This window comes from Carlito syrichta, unplaced genomic scaffold (assembly GCF_000164805.1).
Source record: "Carlito syrichta isolate Samal-C Ts95f unplaced genomic scaffold, Tarsius_syrichta-2.0.1 Scaffold303116, whole genome shotgun sequence".
NCBI lineage: Eukaryota > Metazoa > Chordata > Mammalia > Primates > Tarsiidae > Carlito > Carlito syrichta.
This window is the reverse complement of record NW_007247212.1, coordinates 41,404-61,254: the sequence shown is the minus strand read 5'-3', so window position 1 is coordinate 61,254 and position 19,851 is coordinate 41,404. Positions and strand designations below refer to the sequence as shown.

At 56.4% G+C, this 19,851-nt stretch overlaps 1 protein-coding gene across 2 annotated transcripts in view; it reads right to left on the bottom strand.

The window, feature by feature from the left end:
• The window catches only part of SEPT9 (septin 9), a 113,266-nt gene that overhangs the window by 88,545 nt on the left and 4,870 nt on the right, over nucleotides 1-19,851 (bottom strand). For both annotated transcript variants that reach the window (XM_008057746.1, XM_021712182.1), the window contains exon 2: nucleotides 480-1,124. In XM_008057746.1, coding sequence (XP_008055937.1) covers nucleotides 480-708 — 229 coding nt within the window. In that variant the 5' untranslated portion in view covers nucleotides 709-1,124. The remainder of the gene's footprint in view (nucleotides 1-479; nucleotides 1,125-19,851) is intronic.

Here is a 19,851-nt window from a genome sequence, read left to right as displayed (position 1 = left end):
ACCTCCGAAGGGCATGGGTTCCTTCCTCCCTGCCCTGAGACCTTTGGCCTCTGCTGGACACTTCCAGGCAGCCACAATCCCTCAAGCAGGAGGCACCAGGATGTGTCTCACCCCACCCTGTCCCACACTCCACATGAGCCCACCCTCTTCCTGCAAGCTCTTCCTTCTCCAAGGCTGCCAGTCCCTCTGGGGACACACCACAGAGGTCCCACCATGGCCCACGCTGACCATTAAAGGAAGCTCCTTGCAACCCAGAGATGCCGACCCACGTGTGGCATCTTGATGTGTCCCCAGTGGGCAGAGAGAGAGCCACGGTCACCTCCCTCAGCCTGCGGCTCCCCGAACCACGTATTCAGGTCTCTCAGTCTCTACAGAGGCACCCCCAACCCACATCTGGCTTCTTGCTCTGAGACTCCCGGCAAAGACAGTCCCCATCACCCATCACCACAACCTCCAAGACCCAGCACCCTGGGACTCACCCTCCTGGCTCCGGGGCGGGGCCTCGGCCGAGGCAGGCTGGGGCTTGGTCTCCAGCCTGCTCTGCAGCTGAGACAGGGGGGTGGGCTCTGAATTCTCCAGGGGCTGGGCTGGGCTGGGGGCAGCAGGTGCCTCGGCTGGCTTGGGCACCTGGATCTCCACCCTCTTGGGGGCTGTGTCAGCGGCAGGGGCGGTGGGCACCTCGGGAATCTTGGAGACGGGGGGCTCCATCCTCCGGTGGGCTGACTCCTGGGGCTTGACGATGGTGATCTCCGTCCTCCGAGGCGCTGGCTCTGGTGTCTTGTGGCCCAGCACTTCGGCCCTCTTGAGCCCAAACCGGGATGGCCCGGCGGCCCCGGCGTTCTCCACCTGCTTGGACGAGATGTCGATGGACAGCTCGGTGCGTCGTGACACAGGCTCGGCCACCTTGGGCCCCGAGAGCTCCACCCTCCGCAGGGAAGCCTTGGGGGAGCGCTGGCTTAAGGAGTCTACATGGCGGGCAAGGGGTTCTGAGTTCTTCACGCCCAGGTCCTGGAATTTCTGGGTGGAGCTGGCGACAGTGGCTCGGAGCAACGGTGTCTGGACCCTCCGGGGTGGGGTGGAGTTGGGTGTCTCGACCTCCTCGACCTCAAAAGATCTCTTCAAGGCTGAAAAATAAAGCAAGGGGGACATGGTGGGTGAGTGCACAGCTGGAGAACACACCTGGGGACTTCTCCCATCCTCTGCCTCCCAACAAGGAAAGGGACAGCTCCGTTCTAGGAGACCCGCAGAGCCACCGACAGTCATGAGTTCACAGAGAGACATGGGGAAAGAGATACAGGCAGGAGTGTGGAAGGTGCGGCCCCTCCTGTCTTGCCACGGCCGTGGCCAAGACCACACAGCCTCCCCCTCCAGCTGCGTCTACGTGAGAATGTTCTGGCTTAAGGGGAGCCTTTGGTTTCCTTCTTGTGGTGGCTTTCTTTATCCCTCCTCACCTCCAGCCAAGGCACACACCACTTGGTCCCCACAGCTACGGGGTGGAGGAAGACGCATCCCCAGTATTACTGACCACAACCAGGGCCAATCATCATTATGACAGGAACAACGTTTGGTCAAAATAATGACACCAACTGCTGGCACTGGAACTTTTTCTAGAGGCAAGGCCCTGGGCCTACTGTGCCCTGTCACGTTTACTTCCCACATAAGCCTGTGGAGTAACGAATATTATTATCCTCTGGTACAGATGGGGAAACTGAGACACAAGATGCTTAAGCACAGAAAACAATATGCAGAACCAGACTACACATCGGTCTGCTGCCAAAGGCCAAGGTTCTAACCATTTGGTTGTCCAGCACCCTGGCTCAGGCCACAAGAACCGACTTCCTCAGTCCTCACCCTCTCCTGCAATCTTCTATACGATACTACCAGCCGTGCAGGGACACCCACCACCCGACTCCCACCCTGCTGCCCAGGCTTTCCACCCAGCCATCCTGCCCTCTCCACCGGGGCCTGCTCCCTCAGAGGCAGTGGGGATGGAGCCTGGGAAACTGCCCTCCCCACAGCCCCTGCAACCACACTCCAAATGAGAACCAGCTGCTCCCGGCTATAAGGACCAGGGCGGTAAGGGGCCCACGTGGCAGGAGCATTCACCAGCTCTTTCCCCAGCCGGGCCGCGGCACAGCCCTCGGCGACCTACTGTGCCTCCCCCACCGTTCCCTGTCCCCCAGCCCCCAGAGCCCGGGATCTCAAGGGACCCCACCACCTCCTTGCCTGTCCCCAGTCTCAACACCACCACCTCTCCAGGACCATATTCAGTGCCCTCTTCCTAATCTCCTTCCCTCCACAGGCAACACAGCTCTCATTTCTTCACAGAGGTCAGTGTTAACCTTTAGGGACCAGAAGGTGGTCCCTGGGGCGGGGGGTGGCTGAGTGGGTGGGTGGCCAGAGGAGGCCCAAGCCCCTGAGACCCAGCCCCATTAACAATACCGGCTTCCGAGGCATGGCACTCCTGGGAGCACCCCTCTCTAAGCTCTGGGAACCCTTCATTCTTGGTGGACACATAAAAGAACAAAACCCTGGGTCACTAAGCTCAAACCATTCCTAGAAGTCAGGCAGGCAGGGACCATAAATGTCTGCAGAGTGGCTGAGTAGGAAGTCGTGTGGAAGCCGGCCCATGTCCTATCTCGGAGGCATCTGGACTCAGCTCCATCACTGCCCTGCAGGAATGTGGACCCAACAGGGCTACAGCTCCTGACTTCCCAAGATAGTCTAGAAATCCCAATTGGTATGTCTCCCAATTTTTAAATGCTAGCACAAAGCAAAGCAAACCCTTTTTAAAACACTGTATGGCCAAATAAAATCACATCTGAGGCTTCATTCACCTGTGGGTCCGGCCAGTGACCTCTGACTGATCACGTGTCCACAGGGCAGCAGGAGCTTGAGCCAGGAGTCCGGGGCATGCCAGGTCTGGGGGCATCTTTGCCCCTCACTGGGGATGTCAACTTTGATACACTCTGATGCAAACTTCGCTTTCTGACTCTGAAAGGGGCCCTAAGGTAGGTTAAGTACCCACTTCCACTGGCCAGAAAATGCAAACCTCGGAGCCCAGAACTGTGTCCTTGAATGGTTCCAGGGGCCTCCCCTGGTCATCTGGTCTACTCCTGCCTCCAGAGCTCTGTCAAACTGTCCCCAAACGGTGCACCTCTGTCCTGCAGGCTCTCTAGACGAGCGGTCTACTTCCAGGTATCTCTCTTGGCACTGTTCCCTGTGGCTAAGTTGGAGAACAGAAGCCAGACAGGTGAAGGCCTTTTCCCAGGTTTGCCCAGCAGAGTAAGAAGCCCTCCCTGGGAGTCCCAGTAAGCCCCCGCCTTGGGGAGCCCATTTGGAAGCGCCAGCCCCAGTGGCTGATTCATGGTTTAAGACCCTGCACCAAGGCAAAGCCCTCCCTACTTGGAGCTCACAGTGGAGTCTACAGTCCGAATGCAGTGATAGGTTTGAGTCAGACCCACAAGCACACACAGATCATTCCAGAACTGAAGCTGGCCCTTGCCCCTGGGCCACTCTGCCTTCCTCCAGTGCTTGGCGTGGCTCACCCCTCACTCCTTCGACCATTTACAAAAATGTACACCCATGCCCTCCCCCCACCCACCACCACCTTCTCCTCTCTTTCCACACTTTGTGTCTTTTCATGGCCCGTGTCACTACTCTCCACCACCCCTTACCTCTGTGCTTTCCATTGTCTTTCCAGTGTTTGCTCTCCAGCCCTACCCCCATCCCCACCAGTCCTAGGCTCCAAGACAGCAGGGGCTGTTCCCACTGCAGGAGCCATGGCACCGTTAGAACGACATGGCAGTTGTTGCCATCACAACCATGAGATCCGCACAGTGTCCTAGAAAAACAGGGGAGGCTGTTTCTGGCTCTGTTCCAGGATCATCCACCTGTCCCAAGGAAACCATATCCCAGCCAGAATGTCCAGAAGGTGACACCTAAATAAAGGGTTGCACGCCCTGGCACATACCATCCCTCCAAAGCCTGGCCCACACCAGCCTCCTCCCAGAGTCTCCCCTGTCCCCTACAGTCCAAGCCACCACCCACACACCATCCTGGTCATATCATGGCCATTGAGATTGGCTGCAGCGGGTGGGTTTGGGCTCCCTGGGAACAGAGCCAGAAAGTCTCTACTTCATCACAAAACCCCTTCACTGGCTCAGGGGCTTCTAGAAAACTTACTGCAGGCTGGATCGCAGGTTTTTAACCATATGCATGGAACCCCGAGTGTGTCCTCAAAGAATAGGCCTCAGGAGCAGGAAAGCACCAGATTTCAGTCCATTTCAGCCTGAGAAGCCAAACTTCCCTCCAAAGTTCTGTAGAAGGTTGCACACTAGCCCTTAAAATGATATGCCCCAGGTCGGGCTCGGTGGCTCAGCCTATAATGCCAGCTCTTTGGGAGGCCGAGGTGAGTGGATTGCCTGAGCTTGCGGGTTCGAGACCCGCCTGGGCAACTTGGCGAGACCTCATCTCTACAATAAATCAAAAATTAGCCGGGCGTGGTAGCGCGCGCCTGTAGTTCCAGCTACTCGGAAGGCTGAGGCGGAAGGATCGCCGGAGCCCAGCAGGTTGAGGCTGCGGTGGCCGGGAGCGGCCACTGCACTCCAGTCTGGGTGACAGAGTGAGACTCCAACTCACACACAAAAAAATGATGTGCTCCTGTCCTGACTCCCAGAACCTGCAAACGTGACCTTATTTGGAGAAAAAGTCTTTGCCGATGTGATTCAGTCAAGAATCCCGAGATGAGATTATCCTGGATCTAAGATGGGCTCTAAATCCAACACTAGGCGCCCTTAGAAAGACAGAGGAAGATTTAAGACATAGTCACAGACAAGGCCTCGTGATAGGCAAAGACTGGAGAGACACTGCCCCCAAGCCAAGGAACACCTGGAAGTTGTAAGAGCAGGAAGGTTCCTCCCTCAGCGCCTTCAGAAGAGACGTGCAGACAACTTGATTTCAGACTTCTGGCCTCAGGAACCCCGAGGGAATAAATTGGTGTTATTAAGCCACCCCGTTTTCTGGAAATTTGTTGCGGCAGCCCCAGGACATTAACAGGGAACCACCAGAAAGATGAACCCTCCGGGCTGCAAGGTGAGCCCTTCCTGCTGGTGTCATCACCCACTCTCCACCCCAGCCCAGCCTCACCAGCCACACTCGACACACTCGACGGCCACACCAGACACACTCGACGGCCTGCCGTGGGTCAAGGGACACGAGGCCACCACAGACCTGTGCATCAGGAACCCAGAGCTGCCTCCTCTCCTTTCCTAGTGCACAAAAATCCCCAGGGGGTTGGAAAAGGCGTCGGGGGAATAACGGCGCTCCAGATGGACACTGGGGCATCTGGCAACACAACAAGATCATTTTCCACAGCAGGCTCTGCAAGGATCACCTCCCCCAGGAGGGCGTCACATGGAGCACCCAGCCGGGAAACATCAGGAGACAGTGGTCACGAAGCTGGCGGGCCAGGGTCCACGGCATCTCCGCCACCATCACCCCAGGTCTGCATTGACTGGCACAGCCACCCCTCCCTTCCCAATGCCAAGACTCCTTGGAAAGCCCCCTCCAACACTCCCAGGAGAAATCGGAGTAACTGCCGGGAACAGTCCTCTTTACCTATCTGCCTCCTTCCCAAGGAGGAGGCAATCAAGGGGTGCCCGCATGTGGCCACAGGAGCCAGCCAGGTTGTTCATGAGTTTGTCATTGTGCAGATGTGAGACCCCTACATTAGATCGAAGGGACTGACTGGACAGAAGCGTGGCCTTTCGTGAGACCCAGGCAGTGGGGTACACCACCGGGCGGCTTCTTCTTCTATCTGCAAGGAGTTAACACAACCAAAGGGCATGTGAGAGTGCCCCCAGTTGAACACCACAAACTGTGGCAGGCAGACATGGACCAGGTGGTGTTGGGAGGATTCCCACATTGCCACTGGGAGGGCAAAACAGTGCCACCCCCACAGGGCAGGAGGGGTCCACCTGTGTCAACCTTCTCCTTTCTTTGTGAGTCCGAGATCCCCCCAAAGCCAGACTCAAACTTCACCGGCTCCCAAAAGCCTTCCTGCTCCCCGCCGTCCTCAACTCGCACCAAAAGCCTACAGACACTTCTGGGAATGTATCCCAAGGAAATAATCCAAAGTATAGAAAGATTTATGTACAGGGACATTTGCATCCACAATAAAAGCACAAACACTGGAAACAATCCGGGTTTCCGCAGATTTTCTAAGCCAAAGGCCTGCACCGTCATCAAAACCACGTTTTTGAAGATGAGAAATGCTGAGAATATTAAGTAAAAATAGCAAGATACAAGATGAGTACGAAGATTCCCAACACCATCTCATACACACACATGCAGTTCGCACGCACACACAGACACGCTCACACCCGCACAGAGAATGACTCTCTCTGGATGGAATGACAGTGGGTGTTCTCAGTTACACTCTCCTGCCTTGCTGAGAAGCCTGCACCAAATGTGGGTCACTTAGCATGTTCAGCCAATAAAACAATAGACATTGTTTGTTTGTTTGTTTGTTTTTTAAAAGCACCTTGCTGCAAAGAAGAGGGAGGGTGTGGATAACAGCATGTCAGCCCCTCTCCAAACCCAGACGGGGTCTCCTGGCCTCAAGCACCTACAGTCTCAGTGGCTACACAAAGAGCCCAGAGCGGCCTCCCTCCAGCTGCAGACCTTCCCTCCCATGCCCATGGGGGGTCGAAGTAGGAGCAGTCTGGATCTGGGCCTGTTTAGGGAGGAATGTGCACTGCACAAGGGCCCATTGTTAAGGCCCCTGCTCTGACCGCAGGCTCCCAGCTCCTGAAACCAGATCGAGTGCTTCCTGGTGTACAAGTTGGGCCTTGGTCTGGGGAGGGGATTCCAGGAGAGCCACAGAGCTCTGCTCCTGCCTGGGACAAATGTCTCGCAAAGGAATGCTGGAGACCAAGGTCAACACAAACCCATGAGCAGCTCCCACAGGAGGGAGGAACATAGCTGCTGCCCGGCAGGGGGTAGAGTTCTGAGATGTGGCTCCAGGGACGCAGGCCCCAGTCAGACTGAGTCTCTTCTGAGCAGTCTCTGTCCCCGGAGAAATGGTAGCCAACTGGGAGCCGGGGCCAGGGGCCAGGGAGGTAGGAAGGTACCTCCCTGTTCCCTGCCCTAAGCCTGCAGGGAAAGGTCACAGGAAAACCCAACCTGGCAGAAAACTGCACAACCCCTAGGGTTGAGTCCATGAGCATGTGACCGGTGGGCTCGGCTGGAGGCAGCACCCCACGTTCCCCCTCGCCTGTGAGGCCGGGCCTCAGCGTTGGCAGAGTGGGGTCGGGCTGTGAGGGCTCCTGCACCCTCCTGCCTATCCAGCTCCTGGCAGGGACATGAGGGTCAAAGACCCAGTGTGCCTTGGAGAGGCTCAAGGACAGATCCCTGGGCTGAAGACAGCAGGACACATGGGGTCTGCAGCTTCCCTGCAGACTGTGCTCTTTACTTGAGCCGGAAACTCAGACAGGAAAGTGGCATGACAGCAGGAACCTTCTGGGCCTCAGCGACCTCACCTGTCACCTGCTATGGGAGGTGACAGGATAACAAGGTGCAGGAGTGATGCCTGGGGGTGTTGATGACCATCTGCTGAGTGTGCCCCAGGGACGGGGGCTGTGCAGGCTGACACGTGCAGTCACCACTCTGTGGCTGAGGCTGCCCTGGCCTTCCTGCTGCCAGTCACCCTGCTGCCGTCACATGGCCTGCATCTATCTGCCTCTCTGCCCAGGGTCTTTCCTGGTGGTCACCTGGTGCCCAAGCCAGGGAAGGCAGGAAGGGGTTAACACTGCTCCCTCCTCCCAACCCCGGGTGGATCCACACTGCCCCCCCAGGTTCCCTCCAGGCCCCCCAGTGCTGCTCTGAGTCACGGTGCTCGATGATGCACCCTTTATTGGCTAACTTCCCTCCCCATCTCATTCCCACGCTCAGGGATCCCCCAGGGTCACCTCCCACTTGCATCCCTGTCTTTTTTTTTTTTGGCTTCAGGAAGGACGCAAATGAAGATTTGCTCCGCAAACGAAGAGGACACCAAGGCCTGGGAGGCTTGCTCGGTGGAGAAGGAGACAGACAGCTCCTGGGGCAGGTGGGGGCAAGTGGGGACAGGTGGGGGGGTGGGCGAAGGGGACGCAGATGGGGTGATGGGGAGGGGCACGTTCTCAGGAAGTACAACAGTCCAAAAGGAAGGGCTTAAAAATAGGCACAGGGAGGCTGAGCGGGGCCTGTCGAGGGAAGTCAGGAAGCAGCACGGTCAGCGGAGGCCAGTCACAGAGTGTCCCACGGAGAATCACGTTTGTTTACGGACAAGTACGAGGACAGAAGACAAAGTCCAAAGAAAGGAGGAAGATGAACTCCCGCATTAGGAGCCAAACCTCCCAAGGGGGCTGCCCCCCGCCCCTCAGTCTCTCCCCTCAGCTGTCCCCCACCCTGCCTTCCCCAAGGCCAGGCAGGGCTGGGCCACAGTGGCTTGAAGCAGCCTGAGAGCTGCCTCTGATGCTGGTCCGTTCTGTGGAGGCTGGCATGGTGGCCAAGGGCTGCTTGTCGCCCGGGGCTCATCTACACACACGACCCACTGACTGAGGCCTGGAGCTGAGGGCCTCATCCACACTGCCCGCTTCCTGCCTCTCCGACTAGACGTGGGCCTGCACCTCAGGGCCTGGCATGGTCTTCTCAAGGTCCAACCTGCAACCCCTGGACAAGGAGGAAAAGGATGGACCATTTTCACAGACCCCTAGGTAGAGGTGCAAGGAGAGTCAACAGTGTCCCTGATGAGAGCCAGGGGAGGCCGTTCAGTCCAAGGTAAAGACTGTGAGGTCACCCCTGTCCCATCTGATTTATGCTGATGACTGTCTTTGCTCCCGGAGTCAGAAGGAGGCCTCATTCTCTGCCTCAGTGCCCCTGAACCTGAAAGTCACAAGCATCCCAGGGGTCCTTCCTGCTTATCACAGCCCCACTCAGGAGGCCTCTGAGGCTCTGGAATGATGACGTGAGAATGAGCAGGTCTGCCTCCTGCTGTGCCTGTGGTTGGATTCCCAGCTGAGGCCAAGAGAAATAAACAAGCCCCCCACCCGCCCGCATGCTGCAGAAGGAGCTGCTGCAAAGGGACCCTCTGCCTGGCTTGTGGGGCACAGTAGCTCCCAGGATTCCTTCCAGAACCCTCCAAGGTGGTACACAAAGGAGCAGGCAGCCCAGTGGCAGCTGCCCTCAGCAGCTGGCCCTCAGGACTCTAGACTTTCGCTCCTTGCCCAACTTCATTATGTTACTTTCTCCCTGGATAAAGCTGTCTAACAATGGCCAACAAGAGTATAGGCTGAACCAGCCCCAGCTCCCCAGCCTGGCTACACAGTCTCATCCAACCAGGAGGAAAACGCAATCCTGTCAGGTTCCTTTACAAGCGTCTTCCAGAATCCGCTATGATGTCTGTAGAGGACACTGGTGCCACCTCTGGGTTTGCCAAAGGCAGTGGGTTGAACAGAGCTCCAGAGTGACATAGCAAAGTCCTAAGTCCTAGAACCCGTGAACGCAACCTTATTTATCAAAGGGATCTCTGCATGTGTAATTAAGGTGAGGATCTCCAGATGAGGCCATCCTGGATTAGGCTGGGCCCCAAACACAATGTCTTCTGGGATCTCTGCATGTGTAATTAAGGTGAGGATCTCCAGATGAGGCCATCCTGGATTAGGCTGGGTCCCAAACACAATGTCTTCATAAAAGACAGAAAAGAAGAAAGATACAGACATGGGGAGAAGGCCATGTGGAGACAGGGACAGAGCTGCCAGTGACTCATCAGCAGGTCAGAGAACACGACGGAGTACCCGAAGCCACCAGAAGCTAGAGCTCGGGGCCTCCAGAAGGAACCAAACCTGCAGACACCTAGATGTCAGACTTCCATCCCCCAAATCGGGGAGGGAAGAAATATCTGCTGGCTGGGCGCGGGGGCTCACGCCTATAATCCCAGCACTTTGGGAAGCTTAGGCGAGAGGATTACCTGAGCTCAGGGGTTCGAGATCAGCCTGAGCAATATGGCAAATGGCAAAACCTCATTTCTACAATAAATTAAAAAAATTCAGCTGGGCATGGTGACAAATGCCTGTGGTTCCAGCTACTTGGAAGACTGAGGTAGAAGGATCGCCTGAGCCCAGCCGGTCAAGGCTATGGTGGCTGGAAGCATGCCACTGCACTCCAACCTGTGTGACAGAGTGAGACTCCAACTCAAAAAAAAATAAAAAAAAAGAAATATCTGCTGTTGCAAGCCCCCCAGGCTGTGGTACTTTGTCACAGTAGTCCCAGGAAACTAGTGTACCAACAGAATGCAGAAAAGAAAAGGAAGAGGTCTCTCTAGGCTGCTGTAGCACTCCAGCTGTTCTATTCAACATCTCAAATGTCCTGTTAACTCTGAAGCCATTGCCAGTCACTCATTTACCCGTTCTGAGAAGGGGACACTGGTGCCCTGGAGTCAGTCTAGCTTGATGGGAAGCAGCCTTGCTCCCAGCTCTGATCGGTCCACCAGCTCACACTGGCCCTTCACTGCTGGCAAATGCCTTGCCCCACCCAGGTCCGTCTGCTGCTTGATCCCGGCAGTCACAGAGCTTCCCTGTCTTCCCTGGGTCAAGGTGCCCAGATGTCCAGCCCTCTTGTGTTCTTCCCAGCACACCTGTTGTCCCACTGTAATCACTGGAGGCACCCCTTTCACTCCCAAGTCCCCATTGGGGCAGTAAGTTATATGGCTGCCCAACCAGAGACAGGTCTTGGAGTGACCACATTCAGGGTCGGGAGGTGCCTCGCAGCCATGATAGCCACATGGTGGCTTCTGCTTCAAGAAATCTCTACCCAGAACAGAACTAGGACCAGAGAGAACGCTCCAGAGGATACCCTGCTCACCGGGCCTTGGGTCCTCTTCCTAGAAAGCTGGCTCAGCCTCCCAAGAGGACATTTCCTGGGATGAAGGCTCCCTTGTTCGGGCTCCCGGCACCTGCCTCCCACTCCGGGTTCTGGCATCCACGGGGCCATTCCAGGCAGATTTTAAAAGTCGCTCTGAGATGCTGGACTTCCTTTTTTCTTTGCTAAATTAGAGTTATGGGAACATGAGCACATCTGGCACCACTGCTTGCAACACACGGGGGCTCGTTCTCCCCACCCTGTAAACCAGCTGTTGGCTAGCCGCAGGAGGAACAGGGTGAGAGGAAACTAAAGGAGCTTACGGTGCAGGGGAAGAGATGTGGGTCGATAAGGGGAAGAATTTCCTGACTGGGGTGGGGCAGCCGGGGTGGCTGGGTGAGAAGGTCCCTCTCAGCTCTCCAAAAAGGCTGTGCAGAAGTACCTGGGACCGGATCCAGACCCATGGAGGGGGGCTGAGGTGTGGCTGGCCTGCAGCTAGGGGAGGGGATCGGATGACCCTTCAGGTCTCCTGGGGTCAAAGGCGCCCTGATAAATGACAGCGGAGGAAGAGGGTGGGAGGGAGGCCCAGGAGGTGACTGACTTCAGAACACAGAAACTAAAGGCTGCGGCTCCGAGGAGCTTTCCTGAGCTTTCACCCGCCCACATCCTTTTGAGGTGACCCCAGACACCTCACGGGGTCCTGTCTGTCAGCCCTCCACCCTGTCAGTCCTCCACCCTTGTTTCTGGGGAGAGAGAAAAGAGTTAGTGGCTCCAGGTTTGAGCAAAGTTCCTTGCCACCCCCCCAAAAGGGTCCCTGGCCACCTCCTCAGCCCACCTCTCGTCTCGCTCTTCCTTCCTACACACCCCCGCTGCCTCCAACTATTCCAGATGCTTCACCCACTGCTCCCCAAAGGTCCCATTTCCCAAATTCGAGGCTCTGTGGATGCTATTCTGTGAAACACTTCCCAGCCCCCCGATCCTCTTCCAAAGATGACACTATGTCTCCCTCCATTGCGGCACCACTCAGACTGGTTCTTCCCAAGGACGGTAAAATCCATCCGGGACGGGACCAGGACCAGGAGACGCTGAGGGGACTGACCTGCCAGGCGGTCAGCGTGAGGGTCCGGCTTCCTGGGCAAGTTCCCCCTTCCTTCTCTGTCCCCAGCCTAGTCACACCGCACACACAGGTGGCAGCCATTCCTGATCTGCCTAGGCAGAGAAGCCATCCTCCCCCTCACCCCACTGACAATTGGGGAAAATGTTAAAAGCACTTTAAAAATGCAAAAAAAAAAGCGCCTAGCACCAGGGGCCACTTGGCCCAGGTGAAGCCCCCCATTAATCACAGGCCTGTGTTGTGGCCCGGAGGCCAGGCCAATATGAGATGCGGCCTAATTACAGGGGACGGTGACCCCGGGAGCAGAGTTCGGGCTCCGGTCAGAACAGCACCCAGGGCCAGCTGTTCCCCAGGCTTTCTGAGCCAGGGGCGGGAGTCTGGGGATGGCACTCCATGACCTGACCCAAAGTGCACCAGGCTGGAGGGAGAGGACAAAGGCTGGCGGGGAGGACAGAGTGACGGTGGTTGCAGTGCCTTGCACGCACCTACAGACAGGCCCGGATTGGGTTCTGTTGACAAGGGTGGGTGGCCTTGGCCCCTGGTCTCAAGAACATGAGGAGTTTGGCAAAGAAGGGGAGTCACAGGTAAAAGAAAGAGGAGTGTTTGTCGTGTGGGAGAGGCCATAGCTAGACACAGAAAATTCCAGAAGGACAATTCCAGCAGGGAGCAGAGGTACCCCCAAAAGGAGGGCTGCCTGGCTGCTCCAAACAGCCCAAGCGGGGATGGGTGGGGATGTTGCCGGGACCCCAGCTGCTCTGAGACTTGAGCTCTCCCCCGCGGTATCGAAGCTCTTAGGAAGCTTCACTACAAAGACCCACTAGAACTTGAGAAGATCCCAGAAACCTACGTAAGCGGGGGGCCAGGTGAATCCCTGGGTCCCCCAGAGCCTGGATCACCCACTCTCCCAGCCCAGTGGGCTGCCCACAAGCCAAGTGGGAGGGCAAGGACCCAAGAGGAGCGGGGGGCTGAGACCAGAGGGGCTTCCAAGGAGGAATCTGAAGGTGAAGCGGCTGGGAAGTCCGGGGGACAGGGTCTGCCTCTGAGGGAAGAGAAGCTTTAGGAACAGGGCTGGGGTAGGGACCTGGCTGAATCACAGCCTTCCATGGCGGCAGATGCGTGAGGTGACTGGAATCTGTCCAGGGAAATGATGTGTCCTGCTCTTGGCCCCATCACCTGGGGCAAGCACAGGGTCCCCCACCTCTGTCCCAGGCACCTGGGGACTTGGACCAAGTGGGGGTGCTGGAGGAGCATGCCGGTCCAGAGGAGAAGGTCTCAGTCCACTCATGTCAGTCGGCCTGCTGCTGGCAGTCACCACACAGAGGATCAGAGATGGGAACCCCACCAGGCCCGCAGGCAGATGAGTAGGCCGATGGTCGCTACAAGCGTGGTCTCCTCATTCTACCCAGGCCTCATTCCACTCACCCAAGCCTAGAACACTCAGCTCCCCCCTAAGATCAACCACCGTGGTAGGCTGAATAGTGACCCCCAAAAGCATATGTCCAAGTCCTCATCCTCGCTACCTGTGAGTGTGACCTTAGTTCAACAGGATCTTTGCAGATGTAATTTGGGATCCGGAGATGAGGTCATCCTGGAATTAGGGTTGGCTCTAAATCCAATGATGTGTCCTTATAAGAGACGGAAAAGGAGAAGACACAAGGACACACACACAGAAAAGGCCATGTGATGACAGAGCCGACTGGGGTGAGGTGGGTACAAGCTAAGGAACGCCAAGGACTGCCAGGAGCCACCAGAGGCCTGGCCGAGACTCTCCGTGAGAGCCTCAGAAGGAATCGGCCCTACCGACACCTTGACTTTGGGCTTCCGGCCCCCAATGTGTGGCACTTCATTGTGGCATCCCTAGCAAACCGACAAGGGTCTTCCCTCCCTGCTGCTGGACTTTCTCCTACCCAAAATTCCTCGACCCATCTCGGCCAGGGAGCCTCACGGCACTAGTCACACTGTCCCCCAGAACTTGTACGTCGCACACATGTCCCACTCCTCTGCTCAGCCTGCCAGGTAGTGAGCAACTTACTCTTTTCTCTTTTTACATTTGTTCTTTAAGGTTCCAGTGCCCCCCTGCCCTGCACTGAAAGTTTTAGGGGGAAAAAAAACTTCTGAAGTACAAAACAGACCCCTCTGGTGGTCAGGGTGGACATTGTGTCTTCAGCAGCCTCAGAGGGTGACCAGCCTGAAACATGTCCCTGGAAAAGTGTCCCCCCATGCCTGTATTTTCTTTCCAGCAGGGAAAGCCAGAGCCTCCTTGGCAAGCGGCCTGTGGTCCTTCGGTCCTTGCCTGGACAGGTAACTAACTACCCCCTCTCCTGGGCCACATCCCATAAACAGATGACCCCTCAATTCTGCTTTGGGAGAAGAAAAAAAAATGGCAGAGTTGTTTACAGTCAACTCCAAAAACCTTCAGTACCAGAGAGCCCTATGGCTGGTTCAAGACCCCATCCCAACCCCCACCACCCAGTCTTATGACCTCTGACCTGGCTGCAGGCCAGGCCTCCCAGATCCCCATGCTGCAAATTCTGGGCCCTTTCCCACACCAGTAGGCTGCAGGGGACAGCAGGCAGGAAGAGAGCCAAGCCCCTACGTTCCTCCCCATCCCCCCGAAACTGCCAGGAGCCATTGTACCAGCAAGGGGTTCCACCCACCAGCCTCTGCAGGGTGGAGTCTCTGTAGAGCTCAGGCTGCAGGCAAGAGTCATTCTTCTCTTAATGAAAATGAAAATTTTGGCCAAGATGTACCCAGCACAGATGCTCCTGTGTGGGAGGCCCAGAGCTGAACGGCTGTCTAGGTGTGGCATGGAGGCGTCAAAGTGCTATCTGTGCCCCACCCTGGGCCAGGCAGACGACCTCTCTGGCCTCAGTTTCCTGGTGAGGAACAGGAAGGGCCGGACCGAAAGGTCCCTTCCAGCCCGGACATGGTATGATCCCACAAAGGCCACTGTGAGGTCTGCCACCAATTCCAGCATACTCTCGCCCCTGAACCAGATGGGTCTGGCAATTCCTAACACTCAGCACAGCTGCAGGATTTCGGAGCAGTGGACAGGGAGGGCTGGCCCCCTTCACTCTCCTGGTTCGAAGTGGAGGACCCCGGTTCTGGCCCAGATTTCTTGTGGCCAAAAATGCAGTGGCCAGAGGTGCCTGCAGCGGTGGCTCCCAGCAGCCCACACCTTTGTGCAAAGCCCAATTGCTCCCCACAATATCGCCGACCTGGAGACTGTGAGAACCAACTGAGACCTCAGGTACCCTGGCTTTGCCATAGACGAGGGGACTTGTCATTTTGCGGGCCTCTGCTGGGTGAAGTTATTTTTCTTTTTGACAGCAAACTTTAAAAAAATACAACCTGGGCAACATAGCGAGATCTCGTCTCTACAAAAAATTAAAAATTAGTTGGGTATGGTGATGCGTGCCTGTAGTCCCAGCTACTTGGGAGGCTGAGGCAGAAGGATTGCCTGAGTCCAGGGAGTCGAGGATGCGGTGAGCCAGGATGGCGTCACTGCGCTCCGGCTTATGTGACAGAGTGAGACCTTTACATTAGATACATAAATAATAATAAATAAAAACAACATCTATTGCTTTTTTCCTGACTATAAAAGCAAGTCAAGCATCAGGCAGAAAAACTGCAAACACAGAATAACAAAGGAAGAAAAAATCTATAATCCCACAACCCAGATAGCCACTGTCAATATCTTGACAAGTATCTTTCCACTCTTTTTACTGATGCATGGATGGATATTTTTAAAACAGGTTCATACAGCATCAGTGCTATGTGCTTCTGTCTGCACAGCGTTATGTGGCCAAGAACCCACCCAAATCGGGCCCATTCTCTTAATTCCCTGTAGTTCTGCAGTTCCGATCCCAGGTCAGTCATGCTCAGCTCTGATGATTCCTCAAAATCATTTCTGAATCTTGCTAAGAAAAGGACTGCTGGTCCCCATCTCTTGGCAGTCCTGGTTCAGGAGGGCTGGGTGAGCCTGGGCATCCCAGGGTTCTCTAGGGGAGCAGCAGGCATGGACCTCGACCCCGCCTCTGTCACCCCCCTGCCTGAGGACCCTACAAGAAGGAAGCCCCACTAGACAAACCATCCAGAGGCGGAGGCAGCCTTGGCTGGGCTCCGAGCGGCCAGCCCTGCAGCCCCGCCCCACCCCCACCTTCCCGGGAGTCACCCAAGGACAACGTCCAGCCTCGGCCGCCTGCCACAGCTCAGCTCCCGGGTCAGTCACAAACTGAAGGACGTGCAGAAGCTGGGCACGTACCGGGCACTGCTGAGGTCACGCTGCTGTGTGACCAGGGGGAGTATCGGCCACAAGGTCCCCAAACCTGCCCAAGGTCTCCCAGTCAGGGCCTCAGAAACCCACAATAAAACCCAGTTTAACAAAAGACGGACAGGAAGGAGAACAGGTATCCGGGTCCCACCATCCTTCAGGCAAACCTGCCCGATCCCCAGCTGCGGGGCTGTGGTTACCTTCCTCCTCACTGGACAGCCGCCCTTCTGAGGGCAGGAGCCAGGCTGGCCCACAGTTGCCCGCTCTCCACTAGTCCTGGCACCTGCCTGGCATGTAGAAGCCTGAAAAGTGTTCCCTGAATCTATACAGTCCATGTTTACGAGTGCTTACCAGTCAGTCCTCATACCCACCCGAGACAGTGACTTACTTTCGCCCCCATTTCACAGGTGGAAACCAAGAGGCCAGTGACTCACCCACAACACAGCATGGGCAAGGGGGCAGCGGATCTGGGCCAGAGTGCAGAGCCTTCACACCATCTGCCTCCACACCATCTGCCTCCACACCCGCCCTGGGCTTCAGAAAGCGACCCACAGAGAGCCCTGTGACGCCAGCACAGTGCCAAGGCTCTCTCCCGCGCCTCCCAGCCATCCTACCAGGTGGCACTACTATTCCTGTTTCACAACTTGGTCACTGAGCTGGACAGCAGCCAGGCTGAACTGGGGCAGAAGCAGACCCTGTGAGACTCCCGGCTCGGTTCCCAATCGCCACTGACAACAGACTGAGACTTCCATCACACCCAGGCAGAAGGTGGCCCACTAGGGGGAGGTAAGGATAAGCCCACATAACCTGGCCAGGAAGCAGGTCTCCAAGGCAGGGAGTGACAGATGGACACAGCGGAGGGTTGGCAGGACCTGGGTCTGCCGTCCACGGCTAGTATTAGAAGAGGCTTCATCTATAAAGTACCAGCCCAGGGCCTGGCACACAGTAGGTGCTCAATAAAAAGAAATGGTTGTGAAAAATAACAAGGAGACGCTCAGAAGTGCCTGTGAGTGAAGGGGGAACAGCTGGAAGGACCGGGACTTGGGTCAGAAACAAGGAATGTAAGAGGGAGGACAGGCCGGAGGGAAGGCCCAGCAGCCGGCGACAGCTGGCTCCAGGGCAGCTGTTTGCAGGAGCCTGGCTTCGTCATTTAAATATTAGGAGAGATGTAAATATTTGAATGAGGCTCTCCCCAGCCCAGCCTTGCAGTGGCGGCAGCCGGGGCTGGGGAAAAGTTCCACCCTCGCTGTGTCTCCCCATCCAGGAATGGGGGTTGGGCGCGGCCACAGGCAAGGAGAGGACTGCCTCTGCCCCCATGCTCTACCCTCTGCACTTTATCTGCAAAGGTGCGGAAAGAAGGGTCTCCTCTCCCGCCCCGCCCATAAGGGGCCCAGGTGGCCAAGGGCTTCTTTTGTAGTTAGGGAAAAAAAGCAAAACCGCCCTTCCTGAGGTTTTCTAAGGAGGCCCAGGTTTTACAACTTGCCACTCCAAACCTGCAGCTGCTCCAGCCCCGGTAAATGAACAAAGCGGTGCCTCTCTCCCACCTGGGTTATTTCACCACCCAAGTTCCTCCCACCCCTCCAGGCCTCCAGGAGAGGAGGAAAGGATCCCATGCACAGCAGGGCCCCTGGGACGCTTGAACGCACCCCGGCTTGGCAGGTCCGCGATGGTGGTCTGAGCACCCTGTGAGATGCCTCCTCCCCACCTACACTTGCACAAATAGCCCTCCCCCAGCTCCCGCTTCAGTGCCAAGGGCATGTGGGCCACAAGTGGGCACCCATGGTCTTCTGCACAAACTGTGAGTCTGCAGAGATGGCATGAGGAAGGCAGGGTGCGGTGGCTCATGCCTATAATCCCAGCGCTTTGGGAAGCCGAGGTGAGAGGATTGCCTAAGTCCCCAGGTTCAAGACCAACCTGGGCAACTTGGCGAGACCTCATCTCTACAATAAATCAAAAAATTAGCTGGGCATGGTGGTCCATGCCTGTAGTCCCAGCTACTTGGAAGGCTGAAGTGGAAGGATTGCCTGAGCCCAGCTGGTCGAGGCTGCGGTGGCCGTGAGCGTGTCACTGCACTCCAGCCTGGGCGACAGAGTGAGACTCCAACTCAATAATAATAATAAATAAATCAAAAAATTAACCGGGCGTGCTGGTGCACGCCTGTGGTTCTAGCTACTTGGGAGGCTGAGGTGGAATGATCGCCTGAGCCCAGCAGGTCGAGGCTGCAGTGGCCCGTGAGCGTGTCTGGGCAACAGAGTAAGACTCTGACTCAAAAAAAAAAAAAAAAAAGAAAGAAAGAAATGGCATGAGAAGCTGGCCGGCATCACACGCTGGAAACCCTGCCGGGTCTCTGCTTAGAAGGCCCTTCTTCCAGGAAGCCCTCCTGTTTTACCCAGCCATGCTCACACCTGGATCTCCAATGCCTAGAACAGAGCTGGCATTTAAGCGTACCCATGAACAGCTGTTGAATCAACAAATAAGCCGACTGCCTCTCCCACTCTCACTGATGCTCCTGGCCCGCCAGGACATTTAGCAGGAATGGCTCTTTGGGCAGACACCTAAGACCACTCCTCACCGTGCCATCTGGGCATGGCAGAGGACAGGGGGATTCTAGCATTTCACTGTGAGCTTGAAGGGAAAAACCAAAACCTTGCTAATATACAGAGCACTCCATTCGCTGACCTTTACTGGGGACAGGAGGTCGAGAACAGTAGAGAACACGGCCCCTCCAGACCTGGTTTGGAGCCAGGAACACTTGTAGGCTCTCACTGTAGATAATATCGGTCTCTGGGGGACACAGGACAGGGGCTTGGGCTGCCCCTCACAGGGAAACTGCCCACCCACATGGAAAGCAGGCCAAGTATCCCGGCTCAGAGTCACTTCCTGCACTGGGTAGAGGGCAGGGGGTGCAGAATGAGACCCTGCCTGGACAACATGGAAATCCACCAGCCTCTGACCCACGATGGACAGACTAGAAGCATATCCACCTTCTGGGGCCCTGCCTGGGGGAGGGGAGAGCCCAGGCAGCTCCATTTGGTTAAACTCCCCATGCCTGGGTTGGCCTTTGCTTCCCACCAAAAAAATGAGACTGGTCCATCCAGTAACCTCCCGGGGCAGAGAGAGGCTGTCTGTGGCCCACATGGCTCGGTCTCTCACTTTCTGGAGGTCCCTCAGCTGCAGGCTCCCACAAGGAGGTGCCAGGACCCCCAAGCCCTGCTCCAGAGACAGCCAAGGGCTGTGAGGTGGGGGCTGAGAAGCCAGGCTCAGTATCAGAAAGAACTTGACACTGCACAGCGCTCCAGAGAGTTCCAACCCCTCAGAAGGGTGGCCGGCTGTATGTAGACAGGAGAGTCGGAAAAGCCAGCTCCCAGGAATTTCCCACTCAGAATTCAAATAAGACCCAGGTCGCACCAGACAACCCTACTCCTCTTCCGCCACCCCATAAGACCTGAGTCTCTAGGGAAACCCCTCAAAGAGAAGCTAATGTGGGGGTAACTGCCCCATCTGTATACCTGGGAGCAACCCTCACGTAGGAGGTCCCTTCAAGGTTGTGGTCAGAGTTGGGTAA